This window comes from Chaetodon auriga, chromosome 19 (genome assembly GCF_051107435.1).
Source record: "Chaetodon auriga isolate fChaAug3 chromosome 19, fChaAug3.hap1, whole genome shotgun sequence".
NCBI lineage: Eukaryota > Metazoa > Chordata > Actinopteri > Chaetodontiformes > Chaetodontidae > Chaetodon > Chaetodon auriga.
Genome location: NC_135092.1, coordinates 10535370 through 10560403, shown reverse-complemented (window position 1 = coordinate 10560403; position 25034 = coordinate 10535370). Strand labels below are relative to the sequence as shown.

Genomic DNA, 25034 nt, shown 5'->3' with positions numbered 1-25034 from the left:
GTCTGAATATTTACACCATTACTGCTCGTGACAGACTACATGCCTTTACATTTACAGATAAAAGATATTGGTAAACAACAAAAGTGATTGACGAATGTCAGTTGAATTATTAAGGGGACTACAGATAAAAAGATATTGCGCCATGTAACCGTTAATTCAACTGTGATAACTGTAATACTGCTGGTCAGATTGTGGACCCTTTGTATTCTTCAGTATCTCTCCATGAATGGGATCAGATCTTCATGTGTTTGCTGAAATCAAGGAGAGATTGAAGAGAGCCTTCACAACTCAGCATCAAATGTAAAGGCCTAATGGAGACATAACGGGAGACCAGATTAAGAATATTCTTGTCTTTGATGTGATCGATTATGGCGGTACACTGTCAGCTAAAAGCCAATGACAGCCGGTGAGTCACGCACACAGTCTCTCTGCTTCAGGTGAGGTGCCTTGTTGAATTGAAAGAGCTAATATTCAAATCGCGTTTTGACATATAAATAATATATGGACGACCTGAATGTGGGTGTTTTGTTTAAAAAAAAATATTCCATTTTGCAGACAGATTCAGAGAGGCCTCCGATATGACATTTACAGCTGGGCATGGTCTTGAGCAGCATTGCTCTTTTAAACAGATGTATAAATCTTTGCACTCCGCCAGTTTTACAGCTGGCATATAATTAAATCCATTTCAGTTCATTTCATAAAGCCCATTATTTTTTTTTATTCATCTTGAAATAAAGTTTATTTGGGGAGTTCATGCAGAGTAAATATGAGCACTTTTGATCAAAACAACTTTCTCTTGTTTTATCTCTCTTCTGTCTTCCTTCCCTCGCATGAATTCAGTTTATCTCTCTTTTCCAACCTTGCCTCCTCCATCTGTTTCTTCTTCTTCTTCTTCTTCTTCTTCTTCTTCTACCTCAGCCTGCAGCCAAACCCTAGAGAACCAGGAAGTCGACTCCCTTGGGTCCTCGTCAGAACCACATCACAGAGACTTTGCAGTGACACCCCTCTAAAGTGCAGCCTGACATCCTGTCAGTCACTCAGAAACAGACACACACACACACACACAAATGCATATATGTACATACATGTACGACATGTATGGTGTAAACACATGTATAAAGTGCTCAGGGCAAAATTTCACAAACCTGCACTTAAAACAAAACACCACAGGCGTTATCATCAAACCACTTTGTATACATCCAACCTCAAAGAGAGACAGATGAAGGAAAACACCCTCACGCAGACACAAACACTGAGGAACAGTGGATCCGTCCCCGTACACAGACGACACTGTCTTTGTATGGCAGGCTGAGAGGATGTGTACAGCGGCTGTCACAGCTACTGTCACGGTCAGCTGCCTCTCCTGCTGCACTCTGCTCACTACACAAAGTCTACAACAGTCAATATTTACAGCCCGTCAGAGGAGATACTCCCCGCCGCCAAAACCAACCATTTTACTGCACCTGCTGCCTGCCTAATTAGACACATTTGTCTTTCATTTAGCCAAGCTTGAAGTGTGGGAAAGGCATCAAAGGGAAGCGAGCAGCATCCTTCATTTTTGGTTTCAGTCAAGGCTCGTGCCAAAAAAAAAAAAAAAAAAGAATAAAACTGTGGTATTTTTTTACTCATATCTGAAGCTGTGAAGAAAACTTGGTACACGGGTTGTCAGTCTGTTGTTTCCTGCTTGATATTAAAATGGCTAAATTCCTGTTTTAATGACACAGTTAAGCTTTCAAATCTCCATTATCCTTTCCACAATGTACCAGTTTGTCTATTGTTTGCGTTCTGGCAAATGGACAGCAGAGCTTGTGAAAGTTCTTTAGTTATTACAGAAGTTGAATCGCAACGAGAGGTGTCAAGATTTATCTTTGACAAGCAATATTTTTAAAGCTCGACTGATATATTTATTTCCAGCGCAGAGCAGCATTGTGTCGATACTTGACAATACTTTAAGCTCCGTTTTGTTCTTGGCTTCTTCAACACCTGGTTGCTGACTTCACTGTTTGCTGGGCAGGTACAGAAGCCAGTATAGGGTTCACCAGGTCTATAAGGGCTGATACCAGTGGTCAGTTAAGACCATACATTTAATGTTCAGGTTGTAAAAACAAACAATGAGCTGAAGGAGGCTGAAAAGCTCTATAATGCTTTCACACTACACAGTCATTTGATTGATTGCTAATATGAAAATATTGATAACTGAGGCATTAATTAACTGCAAATTGATGTTGAAATAACTGCAAACTGAATCTGACACAGGCGACAGAAGTGAGGAAATGAATCTAAAAACTGTCAGTGGCGCTAATGAATGAGTGTACATGGTCTGTCTTCAGCGGACTATAGCATGTTGAATCACTGGTATAATCTTTTCATTATACATTTAGGATTTTTGGGTCCGCTGTAGCTAAGGAGTCAGCGTTCATTAATTGCAAGGTTGGTGGCTCTATCTCTGACCATTCACATGTCAAAGTGTGTTTGTCGCTTTGGAAAAAAGCCAAATGAATGTAATAATGTCAGATCTGCTCTGGACTCCCAAACCTGCTACTGTTGATTACTGTGAACAGAAACTATGGCTAACATTTACATCAAATATGCATTTGGATGGGACTTTATTGCAGATTTTGCATTGATAAGGCATGCTGTATGACATTTAATTTACCTTCACTGAACAAAATTACTGTGCGGGCTGATAGAGCCATTTCATTTCCATGTTCTTTTCAGTAAATCTGTCACACATCACATGTAGAACATGTAAAGTCTGGCGTCCTGGTGATGTAAATTGTCCGCTTGAGTGAGCACTGTTGTTGTTAAACCTGCAGTTCATTCTCTGTTTCTCATCTCTTGTCCCTGTGTCTGAACTCTGATTAGGTGTTGTCGATGTTGCTCTCAGATTTCAGCCTCGGAGAGTCTTGCACCACTTCACACTACGTGAACCAGATAAAATCAGACATGTTTGAAAACATCTTGTCAGCCTGCAGTGCCACACTCTGCAGTCCTGAGCCTGTTCACACTACAGGGTAATCTGCCCAGGATGCTGAGATGGTCAACTCAGGTGTAGAATTACTGTTAAAGTTGTCTGGTGTGACCTTGGCTCTGAACACAAATGGGAGGGTTCCACTGTGCAATAATCATGCTGAGACTGCAGGGGCTGCAGGCTCTTTCTCCTTTTTTTTCCTTCTCTTTTCTCTCGGTTATCTCACTTCATCCAACCCAAAGCCCAAATGTTTTTACATTTCAAATTCAGATTTTCTAATTGAGGTGAGGGCTGTGCGTGCTCGCAGTAGATGCTTGAGGGGTGAAAGCTTGCCTTTCGGACCACTTTGCTATAACAGAATGACCTCTCTGAATTTATCTTATGGGCAAGGCAAAAAGAGGATTTAAATTTAAATCCTCGTTATTCATGTCCATAACGGAGCAATTAGCACTGGCTACTTAATTGCTGCAAGCAATTAAAGCTGTGAAATTACATGTTCAAATAGTGTTGGGCAATGGGATCAGACTGGGAACATGATTTAATTTAATTGCTCTTTATTGAGATTATCTGCAGTGTCTCGGGGTTATCATCGGTAAAGATGTGGAGGTAAGGAAGAATTAAACTTACTATCAACTCTTCAGCACAAACTAACATTTCGCTTTTTAAATGTATGTACTTTCTCTCATTTTTCCGCTGATATTATTTCATTGTAATTGCCTGTCTGGCTGTACAAGTTGCTAAAGTTCACAGCGGGAGATTGGCGCTCTCAAAGGGATGTGACCGTACTAATGAAAACACAAATCACACACACTCCCACCAATCCAAAATCACACTGATGGGGGTGATGTTAGTAAAAAGCTGTTGCTAGTAAAAGGAAAATAGCGTGCTCATAAAACAGACAGCCAAAAATGAATGGTGCTTCATTGTTTGAAAGAACTACCCATTGATGGGAGTTGGGGAAAGTTCTAAGTACTAAATTAGATTCATTAATTTAGATAAATTCAAATTCAAGTACTAAATTACTTGGTAGTTTCCAGTGGAGAACATAGACACTCACAATTACATAGGTGAGTGAAGCAAAGATGAAGGGAGAGGAGGTGTGGCATAACACGCTTCCAAGAAAAATGACTACAGCTCCACTGACAGCTGCGAGTAGACAATTTGTTTAAGATACAGTCTGTGCAGCTGCAGTAAACTGACAGCAACCCATCCTTCGATCACGGCTCCCAGTCGATATCACAGTCGGCCCCAGAAATATTTATTGGAGTAGCGGAAGAGAGGGTGTTTTTTTTTTTGTTTTTTTTTTTCTTTGCTATGTGCACGGTGGAAAAAGAGAGAGGGTCGGTGAAAGAAATTGGCACTCTCACAAACCTGGATGGATTCTGCACAGTTAATTAAGATAAAACGATTCAATTCTAGAGAGATCGAGGCAGCGATTCAGTGTGCGCCGCACGTGGAGGCCATTCTGATTAGCAGCCAGCCAGAGCATTCCTCGACATTTTGATGCGAGACAATCTTTTGCATTTTCAATTACACACTCCAACAGCCCTCTAACTACCAAAACCAAGCTCATTTGCATGATTGAAATATAATTATGGTGTGCCAAAAACACGGTTCTGTTTTGGTTCCTGTTACAATCCTTTTCACTCCCTCCTGTTTTCCTTGCTGAAATCAATCTGCAGTGACAGGCCCATGAGCAAAAGCATGAAGATAAAAGTTTGACTGGAAGGAAAATAATGAAGCTATTGGGAAGCTTTTTGCATTACGTTGAGTACAGAGCAAATACAGGACCTTCAACTAACTGACTCGCCTGAGGTGACTCCCCGCCACAACCACAACTTCTAACAGCTCCGTCAATTTATTCATGAACGGAGCTGATAACTCTTCTTACACAAGCAGTCTCCTCTTCCAAATCTATTTTGACAATCCAGTTTTTATTTGCACCAGAAGAACTTTGCTAAAGTTTGTCCCGCTCACTGCATTGTGTCTCAAATAACACATCAGTGGTGTGTCATTTTTCTGATTTTTTTGGGGAACGTTTTGCTTCTTCGCAGTTAAACAAGCCCTCCGAATCAAAGTGGTGCGAGGCAAGAGGATGAAATATTGCGAAAAGCACACTTGAAGAACACAGACGGCGTTTTATTTTTGGGGAGCCACCCTCAGCTTGGAGCCCTGAGTCATCAGAGCCTCCTTGGACAATTTTGCATCGCCTCAGAATGCACACATGACAGCTTGCGAGAGAGAGAGAGAGAGAGAGAGAGAGAGAGAGAGTGTGTGTGTGTGTGTGTGTGTGTGTGTGTGTGTGTGTGTGTGACAGAGACTGAGGAGGACAGCGGGAGAAAAAGTAAGAAAGAGAAGCTCTTGACATGTAACTATTCTGCATGCCCCGCTCGTCTCCTCCTCTGCTTAGTCAGGAGATTTATTAATAGAACCAACAGAGGCAGACCAGATGGCTGTTATGACACTGTTATATGTTTGCGCGGGTCACTGAGCAGCTCCTGGGCATTAGTCTGTTGTCTGTTAGCAGCATGCTGGTCTCTTTACCTGCAACACACACTCCTGTAAAGGTGACGTTTTCTCACCTGACACACAGATGGTATTTATGCATCCTCTCAATTATCAACAGCTGGGACCACCCCTTCCACGATCAGTCAGCAAGCGGATGCTCAATTCGGAATTTTAGTGTGTGTGTGTGTGTGTGTGTGTGTGTGTGTGCGCACGCACGGATATTTGAACATGCCGGGTCAGCTCTTGTTTTTGTTGTCTTGCACTATAGAGTAGGATGTTAATTTTTGTATTGAATGGGCAAAACGAGCAGCCAAATGCTGCTTATTTACTCCCCAGCTGGTGACCTGTGATAAAAGTGATTAGTAGGCAGCAGCATTAGCTTCTAGCATATAAGTCACTTTATGAATAGCAGCGTGTGAAATAGATAGGCTCTGCTACATCCTCCCAGACAGCCTGGAGTGAGGTTTGAGAACAGAATCAATTGTTGGGGGAAGAAAAATGTCTTGTCTGTTGTGGATGGTCTAAATTTGATTTTTTTTTTTTTTTTTTTTTTATGTAGCGTTGTGGATTGAAATGTTTCTCTTAGCACAGCCTTGTTTACAGCTGCTTGTTTTTGCCTGGCAAGCGAGGAGTGGTCTTGGCGTCAGATTTTGTCCATGCATCAATACTGGGTGTGTAACTCACACCACCTATCAAATTCAAACCATCACTCTAAAGTTCACAATTGCAAACAGCATAAAAAAAGCTATCACTCCTTCTCTTAGTGCCCTTAAACCGTCCATAACGTGCTGTCAATTGCGCTCTTTAACTCCCAACTCTCAACCATTTGCTGACATTCATTTGTCCCAAGCCACTGCCTGTTTTTTCCCTGACGGTACTGAGCGGGCTGCTTAAAGTACTAAGCGCAGAGCATGAACATACACTGAGCTCATCTAATGGCACAAAATGGTGCATGCATTCGCTGGCTTGAGGGGGCTATAACACACTTCTGTGACAGTCAGTGCTCAGCAGGGGATGAGTACCTTTTTGCTTGCGACCGGGCTAACAGGTGCTCCAACCTAATGTTACATCTTGACTCAAGTAACCCTCAGGAATCGTTTCTCATCTCCTTGTACGACATCAGAAGCAGTGAGCTGTAAGCAAATTCTTAAAAACACAGTCGACATCCACCTTGGCCCTAAAACACTGTATAAAGCGACTGTTACAGGAGTTCAAGTTACAGTAGTTGCAATGTGCTGACTCCTAGTTTTATTGTGTTGCCGCCCATGCAAACTCAACAAAGCGAGACAAAGTGCTCCAACAAGAAGTGGTGGACGATCCCTTCATTAACACCAGAACATCCTCCATATTCTGACTGGATGCCCTCTGGCGATCCAAACTGACCTGACTCAGCAACAACAGAGCACTGTGATGCCCCATCACTCTGGCTTCAGCGACTCTACCGTGTGCTATATACTGTAGTAGTATGGGCTTTTTGCTCTTGCTGATAAACTACAACTGGGCAATGAAGGCAGGGCAGAGACCCAGTGGATGCCTGCAAAGTTCACTGGCCAGATTTGAAATCGATTATGACTTTACTTTAACTCTGGCCAGGACTGTAGTCTTTGTCACAGGAGTTCACAAACAGTTCTGCAGAAAGCTCAGCGCAATCCGATTTGGCCCTCAGTGACGATGTAGTTTCTTTTCCTATTATCATAATACAATGATTCAATTCGCTCCTCTTTAAAGTATTCAGCTGATCTTCAACATACTTTTCAGTAAAATCAGACCTTAAGCAGCATTCATGTCTCTTTTCATACCATTTCTGATTGTTTTTCAGACTGCTCCTCCAATTGAGATGACTTCAACAAACATCTGAGCAGCAATAACACGTCCATACACAATGTGTGCTGAAGTTACTCTTACAAATAAGGTATGTACCTCATGGTCAGAACAATCTGTGTTTGAAAGGCAGAGAGAGCGGTGTGTGTGTGTGTGTGTGTGTGTGTGTGTGTGTGTGTGTGTGTGTGTGTGGTGTCTAAAAGGGCTAACTAAAAGCTAGATGCAACCACCGCAAGTTGAAAAAAGACATCTGAGGCCATGCCACAGTGTGTACGTACAGTGCGTGTGAGTGCTTCTGTGACTTCAACTTTGCACCAGTTTTCCCAGAAGCCTCATTGCAGAGTATTTCTTGAACATTTTTGTTGGCACAATCAGTGTGGTGACTTTGTGCAGGCATTGTGACTAAAACATCGGGGCTCACTGAGGAATGGCTGCTTGAATGCAGTTGGCTGCATCGCTGGTTTCTAGCTCTTCTCTGCTGCGAAGAAACAACATGTGACACTGGCAGGTTCTTAGTTATTTGTTTGCTTTTCGGTGGCCTTCCAGGATCCTGTTTCCATTCGATGTTTATCCTTCTTAGATCCAATTACAGCTGATCATTTCACTTTGCCCTACTTTGCTTGCTGGTTTCCAGCTTGTTGGCACAAGGAAGTAACCCTGCATAATTATGACTGGCTGAAGGATGCATTTCAGGAAACCAGACAGACAAAAATGATGTCACTACAAAACAAAATAACTTTAGTCTTTGTGTGATGGGATTCATTTTCAAATACGTTTCACTTGTTCCACTATATGCTATTGCACAAAACTTGACCGGCGCCTTCAGTGTATTTCACTCACATTTTAAAATGCAAAACAGAAGCGAAGAGTGGCTGAGATCTAACGGTCTCATTTGTTTGCATTAATTACACTAATGTCTCAGAATGAATGTGCCAATGTTTTGCTAATGTGAAAAAGCTAAATGCAGCAGTTTGAAAGTTTGCAGTTCAGCTCACGCTCACTGACGTCGATGGACACAAATGAGCAGTTTCTATCGTATCTTTATCCATTAGGCCGAATTGCTGTCTCAAGGGAGAGCAGAAATAAACGTCCGAGTTCAATTTAAAAGTTTAGTCTAGGATGGAAAGAAAATCCTGAAACAAGTGAAGTACTTAACATGACAATTTGAGACATGATGGACAAATTGTGCATGGACCCATTTTTCCATGCAAAGTACATCATCTTGCAGCCTTTTATTGTGGCTGGCCTTTAGCTCTTTGTGTGTGTGTGTGTGTGTGTGTGTGTGTGTGTGTGTGTGTGGGAGAGATGCCTGAATGCTTGAAAAACTATATAAACTATAAGACTGTGCATATGTTCATATGAGTGTATTTGTATGCATATATCCTGATGTGTGTCCGCACATGCTGCACATACTCAACCAGCAAACATGTACACAAACACATCCAAACGCACATTAATCATTACTTGTTTTGAGCGAGCTTCTGCCATGATGGACTTATTTCCCATTCAGCAGCGAGCAGAAACCTGCCAGGGGCGTTTTAATGTTCCACCTCCTCAACATTCCTCAACATTCTTCTTCATTACAATGCCGCAACACCACAAACATGACCTGCACCAATAAAATGTTCCATTAATTTCATCACAGCCCAGAATAGATTTCCTGCGATCCTTGTGCTGAGGCAGGGATTCGATTCAATGCGATGTACTGTGGCTGGTCTAAATTATCATACAAAAGAAATAAAGATTTCTTTATTTTGCGCGGCCCCTCATCAGACACACAGAACACAGCTGCATCAAAGCAAGAAATCAATTTACTTTCTGCTCTGCCTTATTCAGTCACCGCATGCAGTCCCCAAGTTTATGAAGACACACATTATAATTAGTCTACAAAGACTCGCTGAATATTCAGTGGTCCAGATCCACTGTCTCATTTTACCACAATGTGGAATGAAAATAGATGAGTACATAACGCAAGTTTGGGACTGATTTTTGATTAGCTGAGCCAAACTCTGTGCTGCACAAAAATAGATTAGTATACATGATGAAAATAGATTCATTTTCCTGCAATGCTTTGAAGGATGTTCCATCTAAATGCATTACATCACTAATAATATATAATGAGCTTGTTTGGAGGTAATGTTTTATTCAGTGGGATAATAGTTTCGGCCACTGTGAACTCATTTCTCAGTACAGTAAAATGAGGCTTCTTAAGCCTTTTCTACTCTAATAGCATTATCGGGCCATCATTTGTGATTCTTTCTCTTTTGTGTGTGTTATTTCATACTGAAAGGAAGAAAGAAATGGCCTTTCTATTGGATTGGGAAAGACTTCTCCCTGGCAGTGCTGAGCCAGAGCAGCATCGTAGCCACACAAAGCACAAAAAGCACTCGTGGCCCCGTCTCAGTGGCCGCTTGTCAGTGTCATGCTGCCAAACAGACTGTGTGCCCTTCACTTTGTCCCAGCTCCCAGTTATGGGAAAGTGCACTGGGATTATGTACAGAATGCTCTGTGCAGTGCAGGAGCTTATACTTCACACCACAAGTCTGATTCCCATTGAGAGGCCTGTAATACCACACCTGCAGAGCCAGATAAGCCCTCAATCCTCCTTTTTATTCTACCACTATTATTCTCTTGTGTAATATCACATCTGCAAAGAAAAAAAAAATAACATTATGAAACAAAAGCTGCAAGCAAATGGAAATACAGCGACAATTTATGATGTTAGTATTCATACACATCCCTTATCCTGCATGTTTTGCATGCTGTATGCACTGCAGGGTGTGCAGCGGCTTAGTCATCCCCAAATGTTGAAAAGTGGGACTTAACCGGCATATTGCAATGCTAACGTCATAATCAAGTAGCCGATCATTCCTCTGACAGCTGGAAAGATAAAGTGTTCTTTTTCTATGAAATTGCAGTCGGGGGTGGTGTGATGGTGCGGAGGTAATTTGACAGCAGGAAAAACGGGGGTTTATGATTGATGGCTACCTCTCTAATTTTTTTTTTTCTCACGATTAGATCCACTGCTTTCTTTAAACAAGCTAACCTAAAACAGTCAGTCATCCTGCAGATTTATCCACAGACAGCTCAAACCCTTGAGCAACAAGCAACTTAGACAAATACAGTTTGTAGTGCAGCGGATGTGGCTCATTCTGAAAAAAGTAAAGCTTTCAGGTTAACGTTGACATTTTAGAGCAACAGATTTCTTAATTGGCTATACAACAATAAAAAAAAAAAAATCAAACATGTTAGGTGTCCCTTACTGGCTGACACAAATTTGATGTCTTGACACTACACAGCTGATGTGGTCCAAAATACTGACTGTATCTACAAGAGGCCTTTGATCTGCTTTCTGACCCACTTAATTAACCAACTAGACCAATTACAAAACCATGAGAGTGGTTAATATGGCAAAGTGAACCGTGAATCTAAAAGCAGCATGGTGCCGTTTCCTGGCTTTGATGAACAGACACGACTTTGTGGGTGTGCAGTGCTGCAGCGGTGGAAGGCTGGCCAGGAAATGTCAGGTCATCAGAATCCTGTGATTGCAGTGCTTGTGTTGAGAGGGTTCAGGGGGGGACGGGGCACAAAAACATCTCTAAATGTAAATCCACCCTAATGAGCTCACCGCGGCATAATTTAATCAAATCTACATATGAAAGAACCCCTGCCCTGTACGACATCGGGATGCAAGTGGTAGTAATTAGCTTTACAGATTGGAGGTATACCCCGGTTTATGAGGAAGTCCGACTTAAGAACGGCAGGATGAATATTTGCGGTGTGTTCTCGTCAGTGCTGCCGGCAAATCGAACAGAGCAAACCTGTTTTTTGAAGAGAAGGTGACAAACAATACTACAGAGAAGTAAAACGTTTGATGCAAGAGCTTCAAGGTGCCAGGCTGCACTTCTTGAATTGCAGGTTTCCTCTGTGTGATGAATGGTACTCCCCCAGTCGTTTCCTCAATATTGCACCCTTTAAAGATGTAGAAATGTTTGCTTCCTCACTGTCTTTCTGCATACTTAAACACTGATTTGTACTGTCTGTACACATACAGGGCTTTTTAAAATTATCTTTATAATAGTGCTTAACTATTCATCAAGCACAAATCAGCACAACATTTAATAAGTCAGTAAATCGATAAATGCAGACTACAAGTCTACCACCACACTAGCGGCTCTGTGAGGCAGTGCTGCTGTGAGCAAAATGCTAATGCCATCAATCAGAGGTTCACCAAAGTCATGATGATACGTCTGGGAACCATGAATAGCTGTGCAAGACAATCCATGTTGTAGATGGTGAGATAATTTTCTAGATATGTGAAGATTTTGACCTTCTGTTGGCGCTCACAGGAAGAAATCACCGGATTATAAAGGTCAGAGAGCTGCATCCTCTGGGGACCATGCATGTCTGTACAAAATTTCATCCGACCAATAGCTGTTGAAATATTTCAGTCTGGATGAAAGTGGGAGTCCCTAGAGTCATGCTGCTAGTCAGAAAACGATTTGCAAGTCATTAATCAAGGAAAAATGCCACAGATTTGATGATTCCATTCTTAGATTTCAGGTTTTTCTTTTTTATATCGTAGATTGAATGCTGTTGGATTTTGGTGTGTCAGTTGGACAAAACAAGCAATCTGAAGCATCACCTTGGGCTCTGTGATGAGCATTTTAAAGACTTAATTAATCAATAAATTAAAAACAAATATGAAAATAATCACTCCAGACCTACTTGATATCCTTTTAACAACCCTGCCACTTTTAACAACCTCAACAATGCGCCCTGCACTGTATGTATAATATCAGACCTTGAGTCAGCGATATCTATCTTTTCTAACAGACCGTTGTGGTTTAAACAAAGGCGCATCTGCTGTTGCAGATAACTGTGTAGGACAGGCAGTCACTGCATCGAGAAAAGCTATCTGATCCAGCACCCTGCATGCGAGATGTAGAACAAAGATTGTAAGGCAATACAAGGACAAACAGCATACTGTACTGCCGGCTCTTGTTTACTGCACATCAATATATTGCAGGATTCCTCAATATTTTCTGGCTTCTGAGCTTATGTATTTATTTATTTATTTTGGTCTACCCCGATCAATTAGAGAAATGGCAGGTTGTCAAGTCAATTTGAGCTTTGTATTTCTCTAAAAGATGGGGGGGAGCTCAGCAAAGATTATACAGAAATGATGATATATCCCCAAACCTATTCTTATGTGAAATTATTGAAAGCAAAAATCAACAGCAGTCTTTGAATCTCCTGGGTATCCATCAAGTGAACCTGCATGGGCAGCAAAGCAGAGAGGATGAGAAGCTATGGAAAATGAAAGCGCTGATAGAAATCACACCTCGGGCTCTGAGTGTTGAGACATGAGTGGACCACATCAGTCCAGCTGTCTGCCTCATCAGTTACCTTAAATAAAAGTGGCGTGTGTCCTTCCATGCCTGCTTTGGAAAGTGAGGGGCCTCACTGTATTCATGCAGATTACACACACACACACACACACACTGGCTCAGAGAGGCCCAATTACCCGCTGGAAAATGCTGGCACCCATGAGGCCCCAGACCAGTACCAAGAGCCCACACAAGGCTCACTCACTCAGCTTCATGCCCACAGCGAAACAAAGGGGATTTCGTGTCGCTGTTTAAATCCTTCGGCTTTGGATACATTTCGGCTCCCCCTATATGGACCTTTTAAGACCTGATTTATCCTCCATTACTGAGGCACTGGGCCCAGATCTGGCCCTGGGCATGCTCAGAGAAGCACAGTATATTTCTCATGAGGGAAATGGGGACAGGATGACTAAATAAGAGACATCATAAACTCACTGCTATTGCCTTGGATAGGGTGCAGGCACGTGATGAGCATAGATTAAAGCACTTAAAATACACATTATGGTCCATAAGTGATCAGATATTTAGGGTAATCTGATCGACCTGCTTGCCAAAGCCTTCAAATCTCCTGCGTGTTGACAAATGTTGGAACAGCGTCCAGATGAGTCAAAAGCCTCAGAAATTGAGGCAGAGATCTTGTTCTCTTCACATATAACTCAGTAGCCCTTCACTGGAGGCACATGGGGAAGAAAATGGGAAAATCAGAGCTGGGCACGACGAGCTCTGCCCTCTTCACTTTTGCCTGTCGGTTGAGTCGGCACAGCCAGGCCGAGCAGGCGGTGGATTGGCTGGTCTTCTATTCAGATTGATTCTGGTGAGAATGCACGTTGGTTGGTCTGGTTACCTGTGGTAATTCAATTCTAAAGAGAAGCAAAGGCCACAGATGGCAGGAGAGTAAAACTAATGAGTGCACGGAGACAGAGCGGTGGACAAATTGAAAGTGGATAAAAGATCTTACCGTGGATTACAAAAATAAAGCATGACGTATGGGTCAGCCCATTCTGCCAGAAGAGGCCAAGTGAATCACGTTGTAGGGTGATAAAATGTGGGGGACTATTTACAGCATATTGTGGACGCATTATAACAGCAATGGACAATGAGTATGAAAGAATAGGTCACTGGTGGCACAGGCACCGGGCTGCTAATGGATGGAATATAAGTAGTGGGTAATTATAGGTATTTTAAAGGACTCAGTTTTGAAAGAGGAAAAGAATGAATGAATTTCTGTTTTGCACTTCAGAAGCTGATATTTCAGGAAATTATTTGCTTTCTTGTCAAGAGTTGGATGAGATGATAAATACCACTTTCATGTCTGTAAATTTAACATGGAGCTCCAGCCAGCAGTCAGTTATCTTAGCTTAGCATTAAGACTGAAAGCAGGGATAACCTGCTGGCCTCGCTCTGTCTGAAGGTAATGAAATCAGCACTAATTAACACCACACATGCCTGATGTCTCTGCTGGTCACCTCACGTGATCAAGAAAAACCACAGCTTGTCATTTTTACACTTTGGTTAAAAAAAAAAAAAGCTTTTGAGCTTCAGATGTGCTGGTAGTCCTACTTTGTTAGCATTGGTCAGAGTCGTTGAGCTGTTTCCCCTGTGTCCCGTCTTGATGCTAAGCTAAGCTAACTGCTGGTGATAGCTTTACATTTAAAGAGCGGTACTGATCTTCTCATCCAACCCCAGCAAGAAAGTGAATTCTATGTCACATAAAACATTGGAAGGATATGCTTATATGAACCAGCTTTTTTTGCTTGTAATATTCAACCATTCCTAGATTTTATTTCCTTTTGAGAAAAAGGTACCAGAAAAATGTTGCTGTTAATCTTTCTCTTCAATTTCCTCATAATGTTTTTCTATTTGCATATTCAGCTCCGCTCTTTGATGGAAGAAACTGGAAGATGTGAGAAAAGGAAATAAAATAGTAGGCTAAATGAGGAGGGTCTCCTTCTTCATTTACTGTTGGAGATATGAGGGGGAGATGAAAGATGATGAGGAGGTGAAGATGAGGGGGAGGATGGTGGGTGGGGACGGAGGGAAAGATGTGGAGGATGAGGAGAGAACAGGATGACAGTGGAGACGGACCATATGTCAGGATCCACCTTTCTGATTATTGTGAATCTATTTTTTTTTTTTTTTTTTGGCAGGCCACGCCAAAATTAAGAAGCTGACATTTTCTATGTCACCACTGCTAACGCGCACACACGCACACACACAACTGTTGACGCTCAAACACAGATTTTTCTCATTCCGTGATGACATCTGTTCCACTGCTGCACAGATTACAATTTTCTGACCTAATAGAGCCTACCAACTGGCCATCAGCACATTTAATGTTAACTAGAAATTGACCAATAACAATTTATTAAGGCTGCTCACAATTTTGGGCTCAGGTCTGGCCTGAAGCCCGCAGATCGATCAATATCTGTCTCATTCTCCTTGCCAATGTATCACCCAGCCAAGTAAACCATACGTACATGCAGCCGCTGAAAAGCAATCCACAAAACTTTGGTCCTATATGAAACTGTGTCTGGCCCTGCAGCCTGCTCCTACATAGAGATATATACTGTTTAAGCAACTGTGTGAATAGTTAGCACATTAACATACCGAATGCAAGCTGCCAGTGCTTTAGCTGGCATCACCTATCAGAAGTTACATGCACAAATGCACATTTCTGATAATCTCAAGCAAATACTACACTTTATTTCCCCCTTTTTTTTAAGTGCCAAGGCTATTCTAATCTATTTATCACTATGGTTGAAGTGTTCTGAGCCTCACTTGGCTTACTGCATCAAAGTATTAACACTTATACGGATATAGGTTTTTGGAAGATGGAAGTCCTATTGCTAATACATTTTTTTATTGGCTGGAGCTCTCAGCAATGTTTACCTCTCTTGAGGCAGTGTTGCTGAAAATTGGTAAGGGAATTGAGTCTAGGTTTGGGAACCACATTCCTAAAGGTGTGGAATAGTTTTCCCTCAGGTTTCAATTCCGAAGTGTCTATCAAGTTTGAAATTAAAATTTGGCTGTCTGTATATGGAGGTTTTTTTTTTTTTTTTTCTTTTGCTGTTGTGGTGCGAAGCTAAATTTTTCTGAGTGGCTGTTTTCTCATCTCTTAACATCTGATGAACCGGATGGTAAATCAATCACCAGGCAATAATGAGACAGATAAGAGACATACAGGCAGACAGAGGGACAGACAGACAGAGAAAAGTGGCACACTGTGGCCGTGGACACCTACAGAAACAGAAAAAGACTTCAAGACAGTGTCGCCCATTGGGGCCATTTCCCCTGTTATCAATCATGCCTGGAAAAAAAAAACAAACTCAGGCAATATCGTCCTGTTCTGACCTGAGCAGAGAACGCTGATACCAGAAAACTCTCTCATCACCACTGTCATCATCTCTACCTCGGTACCTGCAGCGTCCACACACACAAGCTAACACAAAATGATACAACTCCCTTCAGAAACACGAGAAAAGAAAAGCGTTATTGGCTCTCTCTGAAAACTTGTTGCAATACTTCTCTGCTCTACGCTTCCATAAAGCGATGCGGCGCGAGGCCATCTCAGCAGGGCGCTGAGGCCCCAGGCAACAGAGGAGAACACGCACTGTACCTCCAATGTCCAATGGGACCCAAGCTGGTGATGCGAGAAAAATACGGTCTCTCTCTGTCAATCTTTCAAACGGTAGTGGCAAAAAATGCTTTTAACAGTCTTTCTCTGCTCTGATTGTGTAGGTTCATTTCCATTGCCTTCTGTGCTCTGAGTGTTCTGTTAGTTATGCTAATTGTCTCCAGACCTCCCGCAGAGTGTGATCCTTTCCCAGTTGGGTGGCTGTGAAGTTGTTTGCCCAAGCAGATGAGTCTGTGTGTGCCTCTGTGTGTGTGTGCTTGTGTGTGTGAGTGTGTGTGTGTGTGTTTACAGTGCAGCTACAATGTGTCACAAAAGCCTTAGTGATGCTGCGCACGTGCATTTGTGTGTGATTATGTGTGTCGGGGTGCATCGGCACGGATCTTCATGCGCCAGCCACGGTTAGGCACGCTGTATTCCCAGTCCTCCGAGCACTTGGAGTGAAGTAGGAAAGCAGGGCAATGTTTCATCTTAATGCCATCATATATTGATTATTCTCCTTTTCATCCTTTCCGTCTTTGATCCTATTAGTAAAGCAAAAACCTGTGGGGAAAGAAAGGCACTTTTTGCATTTCTTTTCCCTCAGTGGATTACATCCTAAGGATTTCTGGGAAAGTAAATGACCATGTCCTATGACTGCAGAAATAGTTAAAGGAGTAAAATCCCCTCATTTGTCATGCTGTCTAAAGCCGATGCCTTTCTGAATTCTCAGGTTTAACTCAATGTATGCCTCAGTATTTTCATTCGAGCTGAGCAGCCCCTGACCTGCCTGGCTTTTTTCAGTCGTCATCAATAATCTGTGTAATATTCGCTATTGGAAAACAAAACTGAGCAAGGGATCATGCTCGACCCAAGGTGCGCCATTAATCTTAGGGTTTGAATTTCACACACAGAGAAGTGCAGGACCGTCCTTGTACAGTACAATCACTGCGCAACATCAGAGTCAGTTCCTGTCAATCACTTAGCTTGCACCGGTGATGCCATTAGCTAATGCCGTTAGCTAATGCCATTAGCTAACTAAGGGGAAAAAAAGCAAACATCCATTTCAGTTACATCTCTCCTAGACGGATGCTGTTATGACATTCTCTGCTGATGAAACAACCACCTTTCCCAAAATGTTCTGTCTTTGCCACAGACATAACACAACAAAAGGCCCACTTCTGGTTGGATCAAATTATGGAAATGAAAAAGCCTTGGAGGTATGAGCTGTGTTCCTGCTTTTATTTGAACTTTGGATGCTCAGAGCGTTTCTCCAAGAAACATAAGGTGTGCCAGGTGCATCAGCAGAGGGCAAAAATCACCTCAGATCCACTGAATCAATTAAAATTTGCCAAAAAGGTTTCTAGTGTCAAGAAGATCTGGGTCATCCAGGCACAACTCATCCGCTGTGTGTCTGTGTTTGAATTCAACTCATTAATATTTCACTTTTGGTCTCTTCTAACATAAAGATTTAAGGATGATGCAATAAACTAAAATATTGCTCATATTACATCAAATATTGAGATTTTTCCTCCCTCATCAGTGGCAATACTGTACTTCAACAGTTGCCATGGTAAGCTTTTTTACATGAGCCCTCAGTTGACAAGGGAGACAGCAATTTCAACCCAACTCCTTCCCCTAGAAACGACATTCATAAATGAAATACTGAGAAGAATGAAGCAAAGGATTACGCACAACTAAAGCACAACAATTACTGCAGCTAAATGGACCAAAACTGAACTTTAACTAATGAACAAGGTGGGATGAGTGTAACCAATCATCTCTCACCGTCAGGTTCTTCTGCCGTATCCTGTTGTATTTACTCAGCTACACTGTCATTAACTTTGAAAGGTTATGGCTGTGGAGACTCCAAATGTCTGCAGGGACAAGAAACCACAGTGCAAGTGCTCAAATAGTGCTAAAAGTGCTAAAATAGTCCACTCTCACAGTCTGAAAAATATCAGTTAAGAGGGTTAATAGCTGTATCACAGCTGGAAGGAAATGGCATTCTTCCATTATGGAAGCAAAAAGTTCTCACTCAAATCTGCATCTGCAAAAGAGCTAGCATGCTAAAAACCCAGATATTCATCAGGGGTTGGTGGAGACCAAAACAGAGCAAAAAAGAACGTTAGACTTCACCAGGTGGACACAAATATGTCTCCAAATGAATGCTAATGTTGTTGTCTATCTGCTGTAATTAGGCAACTGTTTGCTTACATGTCTGTTGTGCTAAATATATGTTGAATATGTCAATGTTGTTTTTACAGCTTGTTCCTGTGCCCCCAAGTAGCCGCCAAACAAATAAAAAAAAATAAATAAAATGCAGCTTTAAACAGTTTCAAAATGTTAAGTCTTGTAAGCATGAGCTGAAATGTAAGTGGAGCTCCTCAGGAAAAGAGGTTAGAAATTATTCATATTACAGTAAATTATGGACAATCTTAAATTAAGGAGAGCATGTACAGTAAGTAGCAATACTTTGGTTAACCAGTGTTGAGCTCATGCTTCACTGGGTTCCCACAGGGATATTTTACAGGAGCCTCAACACTGTTATTTGTCAAATTGTCAAATAGTCTGACTCAGAATGTAACACATCAAAGAAACAAAGTACAACAGTATGCTACGACTCTATTATTAAACTGGCCAGACAAGCTTCCTTCAAGCTAATAAGGCTGTCATATACATCTGTTAGAGCCACTCGTGGCTCGGTTCAATTTCTAATTATATCAAATTCAGACCACAGCACGTGGAGTTTGTAATACAGATTTTACTCCATGCAGTTCTTTACACGACCTTTGACTGTGTCTCTGTGTTATGACCTATATAATGTGACATATGGCTCCCTGGTGCAGCATTTCCTTCTGTTGCTCTCTGGAGCCTTGTGTAAAGCACAGTGCCATACTGGGCAAGCCAGGCTTCATATATCACTCTACAATACAGCATCTAATTCAACAACAGCACATTTTTGCACTGGATTTGGCAAATTATTATTAATGTGCATTTGTCTACAGGGATGTTGCTTGACAGACTAAATGCTGTGTTCTTTTCAGGGTGATAAAATTTGACTTTGCCTCTGAAAAGTCAAACACTTTGTTCTGCGGGGTTTTTGCGAGGCCTCCAGTAACAAGTATCCTGGTGCTTGTTTAATGGTAATGAACATTACAGCCCATAGAAATGCCTTCGCGCCCATTTAAGGAGAAAACAAGAATGAAAAAAAAAAAACAAGAGAAAGGGAGAATTTTTTTCATGGGAGCTTTATACCAAGTCAGCTTATTCTCAGGCTTCTTCTTTTTCTCTTAGCAGAATCGCTACCCAGAACAACGCAGGCCTGCCAGCCTCCTCCCTGCATTAAACGAAATCATGCTCAGAGCCAACAAGAAATATCCCATGAGACTTTGCTCTCCAGGAGGCAGACGCCAGTTTAGATTTCACAGCCTTAATGTGTGTGCAGGGTCACTCTGGGCTATTTCTCTCTCCTAACATTGGCATTGGATAATCTGTTTTAAGTCTCCAGTTTGTCGCCTGTTTCGTAAGTAGAATTGTTAAACACTCACTGTGGCAACTCAACAGTCCACACAACGACTTCAGTCCGGCGAAATCTAAAAAGGGTACAGATGGCAGCTGTCGTTGCAAAGGTAATTAATAAAAAATTGGTAATGTGTTATTTTGAAAAACAGGTCTGATCTGCTCCTCTGACCTGTTTGATGCTTTTAATCTGCTTCAGCATGAGTCTGCTGACTGTGATTTTAAAAATGATGAAATATTTATATGGAAAACATTCAAACTGAAGCAAGGGAGCCATGCCTTTACAAGCATTACCTGTCAGGTGAAAGAAAAATCATCAGAATAACAAAGAGCGCAACTGAAAAGGTTAACATGAACAATTCATTTACTTGGTTTATTAGAGCCAGACAGACTGAGACTGCAAAAGACACTTAACGGCCTCAAACAGCAAGATCATGACACCCAATAATAAAGCTGAACTGACTAAAAGCTATGATGGAAGAAATTGTGGAAACAGCATGAAAGCTTACCGAGCTACAGTAGGCAGGGCTGATCCTCTGGGGGCTCATGTGGAACTTGCTAATGGGGCTCATTAACTCTTTAATTCAAAAATCACCCACCAAATATATCAGCTTTCCACTGTTTATAACACGGGTGTTTCGCATTCAGGTTTTGTCTTAAGGAGGCAAAATGGCTTTGTTAATTTTAGGAGAAGATCATGGGTTAAAATAAGTATCTTAATGTTGCACACAAACACGTCTCCTGTGTTTGTTCAGCCCGTCCATCCAAACCACCCTCCTCCATATGTCCACTGTCTTGCTCTTTATATTTCGTCACCTGACTTCCTCCCCTTGGTCCCGTGCTAATTACTACAGTCACTAAAGGTCACGGCCTTACAGTAAACGGAAATACAGGTGATAATAACCTGCTTGCAAAGTCATATACACAGTCGTGTTTCTGCTGAGGACGCGCTTGTGGTTCACAGATTCTCCGTCAGACAGCCTGAACGCCTGTGGCAACTATGATTCTAGTTAGGCTCCTGTGTATGTGTGTATGAGAGAGAGAGAGAGAGAGAGAGAGAGAGAGAGAGAGAGAGAAAGACATACCAAGAGAGCTATTATTAAATTAAGGCAAAATGCATTTTTGGTTTTGTAACTTTTCAACTTTCCATCCCAATCCACTCTGGCCAGGCCCACACAGATACAAAAGAGCAGGCAAACTGAGTGGGAAACCTCCCACTCTTGTTTAGCACAGAGCCCTTTAAGCCACGCATTCAAGTACTTTTTGAACAAGTCATGAAGACTATGCAGTTAAGATAATGATAGCTATCTATAGATAGATACGTGTCTTTGTTGTATTCCATCTGCCATTCAATATGATTTAATTACATGAAGGATCCTTCTGTTCGGTGCAGTATTGATAAAGTACATAAAGTAAGCAACAACTTCTGCAACTTTTACAAGGTTTTCTTACTGTGAAGTGGTAACTACGCAATTTTTCACTGCTGAAACTTTTTCACTCTGACTAAGAGATGACAAGCCTCCTATCTGTCTGCTTTAAAAAAAAAAAAAAAAAAACCCTGCCTGTATCACATGCTATAGCAAGCCAGGCTATATGGAGCATTTCCAAAGTGTCCTGATGGCCAGTCTGACAGTATGTGTGTGTGTGTGTGTGTGTGTAGGTATCCTGTGCAGTGTGTGCTTGTCAGCGCGTGTGTCTCATGGAGACAACCTAGAACCTCTCGGTGGAAGCAATCAGATGGCTGGAGAGTTATAATATCCTCTGAGATGCTGCACACCGGGGGTTGGGTTGACTGACAGGATGGCATGTGTCTTTTTCCCTCCTCTCCACTTTCACCTACAAACATTAAGAGGCAGGCCAGAACCAGCAAGATGTGGATCAATCTTTGGCCTACCTCTATGTTTGTGGAGTGGCTTTCACTTGCTGAAAAGAGCCTGAATTTTTTCCTCAATCAAATCATTTACTTGAAAGTTAAAACTAAGGTGCATCTACCCAAAATTGCAACTGTCCACTGTGCTGCATCCACAACTACTTGCAGTTTGAACAAGGAGTTTAGCTCTTCTGAATCTAAGTGACATTCACAGTGGCAAGATTGGGTAATAATTTCAATATTCACCTCTCTTTTCACTTCCACATAAGGACAAGTGGGTAATAATGATTTACATTCACTCCATTGCACGTACTTAGAGAAATAGCTTGGGAAGTCAGTCGTTTTCTTGCCAAGAGTTACATGAGAAGCTTGATATCTCTTACAGCTGTCTGTCAAATGTGAAGTCACAGACAGGAGAACTTAACTTAAAGGCTGGAAACATGAGGAAACAGCCTGGTTCTTTCCAAAGGTGACAGAAATCCACCCACCAGCACATCTAAAGCTCACTTATTGAGACGTTGTATTAGTTTAATCCATGCAAAAACCAAAATGTTACATCAGTTGGGGGGGATTGTCAGGCTAACAGTAAAGAATCCTGTATGCTGCCGCTTGTTATATTTGTAGTTTTTGCCTCCTATACCCACCCAAGCAAGCGAAATACGCTTTAGATAAGATGGCTAAACTGTTTTGTTTTCAATCTGTCAAACAATCAGACTGCTCTTGTTGCTATTGGACTGGTTTAGCAAAGCTGCCACATTCCCAGATCTCAGCAATGAGATTTTAGAATGAAATGAGAACACATTATAATCTGATTTACAGTGTAACTGTGTTGGATGAATTAAGTAGCAATAAGATACGAATTCTTACTGCTACTTAAATGGAGGTTCAGGGGAAGAAAGCAAGACTATGGAGTAACAACTGGCCACTTTAGAGAAATTGATAATTATACTCTATTAATTATTATTATTCAAAAACACTTAAGAGTATGATTTATTTCTCTTTTCCTCCAAAATGCCCAACTGTTACTCCTTTGTTTCCCATAATCTTGTTTTCAAATATTTTATTGTACTAACTTGCACGGTAAATCTGTCACTGTATTATAAAGCATTGCCATGAAATCATAGCCAAATGGAAGGATGGACAAAACTCCAGAAATAAAATAAGTCATTTCCTATAAATTCACACATCCATCATCCTGAGATCTGTCTTCTGGTCGTCATAGCTGAGTGAGACAGGGTGTTTTACATACGCCTTTGATTGGCAGGTAAACACAGAGGATGAAAACACATGATTTAGTTTTTCCCTACATATCACAGGTCACCACAAGCCCACACAACTCGCAAAAACACGCATAACACCCCGCCAAAAAAACATCCTCCCTCTCACATGCAAATATATATACACTTGAGCGCACCAAAACATAATGACACGCGCTTAAAAACACATTCACCCACACACAAGTTTTTTTTTTTTTTGTCCAAGTGCAGAAACTGCTCCAAGTTAGCGCAAAGATGCATTTCTCTTTGGGGGGGGAGGGGGGTGTCTGCAGCCTGTTGTTATTCCTGGTGCTCTGCAGTGCCATGCTCACACACTGCATCCCATTTAAGTTGCTGCTACAACACCCAAAACCCACACACTCTGGAGGCGACTGTCACAGTTCATTCATGTTAATATTACAAGTCATTTTGTATTCTGTCACAGCAGCTTACAGCTAATTATATGTCTCATAAATCACATATGTCCTCGTGGCTGAAAGGAAATAATTAGCATTTAATTAAATGCTCAACACTGAATAAAACCCCTCAATAAATGTAGATGCATTTACGGTGGCTCTTATTATGTGACCCTTCATTTGCATACATAGCCGCATGAAGCCGGGTTTCTCGGGGGTCTTACCTGTGCACAGGAGAAGCGCGGTGAGTGAGACGCACCGGAGCGGCCCCATGTCTCGCTGTGGACTCATGTTTTATTCGGGGTGGATGGGGAAGCCGCTGGATGAACTCCCTCAGCAGAAAGCCGCACAACTTTGCACGCAATTTATCCCCTCTGAGCAGTTCTCCATTTAAAGCAAAGCAGTTGTATTCCGTGCGACACCACCTGCCATCACAGACATGAACGCACGGTCAGTGTCACCCCCCACAAACACACTCACAGGCTACACTTTGGTCCAACAGAAGGAGAAAGAGAAGTCCACATTTGTCGCTTTTGCTCCCTTTGATGCACCTCTAACGCGCAGTCAATCAACTTGCCGCATGCTTATTTGTTGCTGATTCCTCACATGTTGCTTGAACTGATAATTGCTGGGGATAAAACAGGTGTGAAACCAAAGCGTCTGTCACCAATCACCCCCACAGCACCCGGGATGTTTCATATTTGACAAATCTGTCAAGGATTTATTATTCGTCTCTTTCTCTCTCTCTGGTCTGTGAAAAACAGACACTTGTCAAACAACCACAGGGCAAGAAGAAGCAGCGTAAACGTCGCTGAATGTGAATAAGAGTGAGAGTGAAATTGATGCAGTGATGGTTTGTTTCGGTGCTTCTTACCATTTCTCTTATTGAACAGGATACGGCGCCGCGGTCTCATCCAGCACTGACATGTGACATTAAAAATGCACCCGTGTCTTCTTCTCGGGCTGCGGTAATTTCACGAGCGACAAGAGCGACAAAAGTCCTCAACAACCTCTGTTTCCCTGACAGATCTCATGACACGCGAGGCTATTTTGTTTTCTTCTTCTTTCTCATAGACTGCAGGGTTTGCAGCGCTCCAAAATTACCTGGATGCAGCCAGTGACACCGAAGTATATGCGACGTCTGGGAAAATAGTCCTCCAACTTTCCGCGCGATGAAGACGCGTGCACGGCACAGCGGCGGCGGCGGAGCGGATCCTGAGCTGCTGCCGCTCTGCGCCCTGTGGCTGTGGACCGGAGAGCGCTGGTGCACAAACTGAGGGGGGGAATGGGACGCGCACTACGGGCTGGATCGGCAAATTAGAGGGGTTTGCGGGCGTCACGTCAGCAAGTATTGTGCCATCCAATTCCAGGCTCATATCACATGGGGATTGCGCTTTTTTTTTTTTTTTTTAGTCCCAAAGCCGTTGGGAAAAAAAGAAAGTTGACGACAAAATTAGAAAGGGGCTCCACATCTCATGATGGAATATGATTAATTACATATTTTTCGGTTGGATGGTCAAAATGACAATAAGACTGAGACTCTACGGGGAAGATAATTCAGACAGAAGAAACCGAACACTGCAGATTTGCAGGGGGGGTATACAGAAGGCATTTTAGCAGCATTGTTTTAACACTATTTAAAATAAACATAAGCAGAAGGTTGGAGGTCC

General features: G+C 42.1%; 1 protein-coding gene across 1 annotated transcript in view; it reads right to left on the bottom strand.

The window, feature by feature from the left end:
• Nucleotides 1-24756, bottom strand: part of LOC143338220 (transmembrane protein 132C-like) — a 144465-nt gene extending 119709 nt beyond the window's left edge. Inside the window, exons 1-2 of the mRNA XM_076758464.1 lie at nucleotides 24239-24756; nucleotides 23589-23789 (exon numbers count right to left, since the gene is read on the bottom strand). Of these exons, the coding sequence (XP_076614579.1) occupies nucleotides 23589-23655 (67 nt within the window). The 5' untranslated portion in view covers nucleotides 23656-23789; nucleotides 24239-24756. The remainder of the gene's footprint in view (nucleotides 1-23588; nucleotides 23790-24238) is intronic.
• Between the last annotated feature and the right edge of the window lie 278 nt (nucleotides 24757-25034).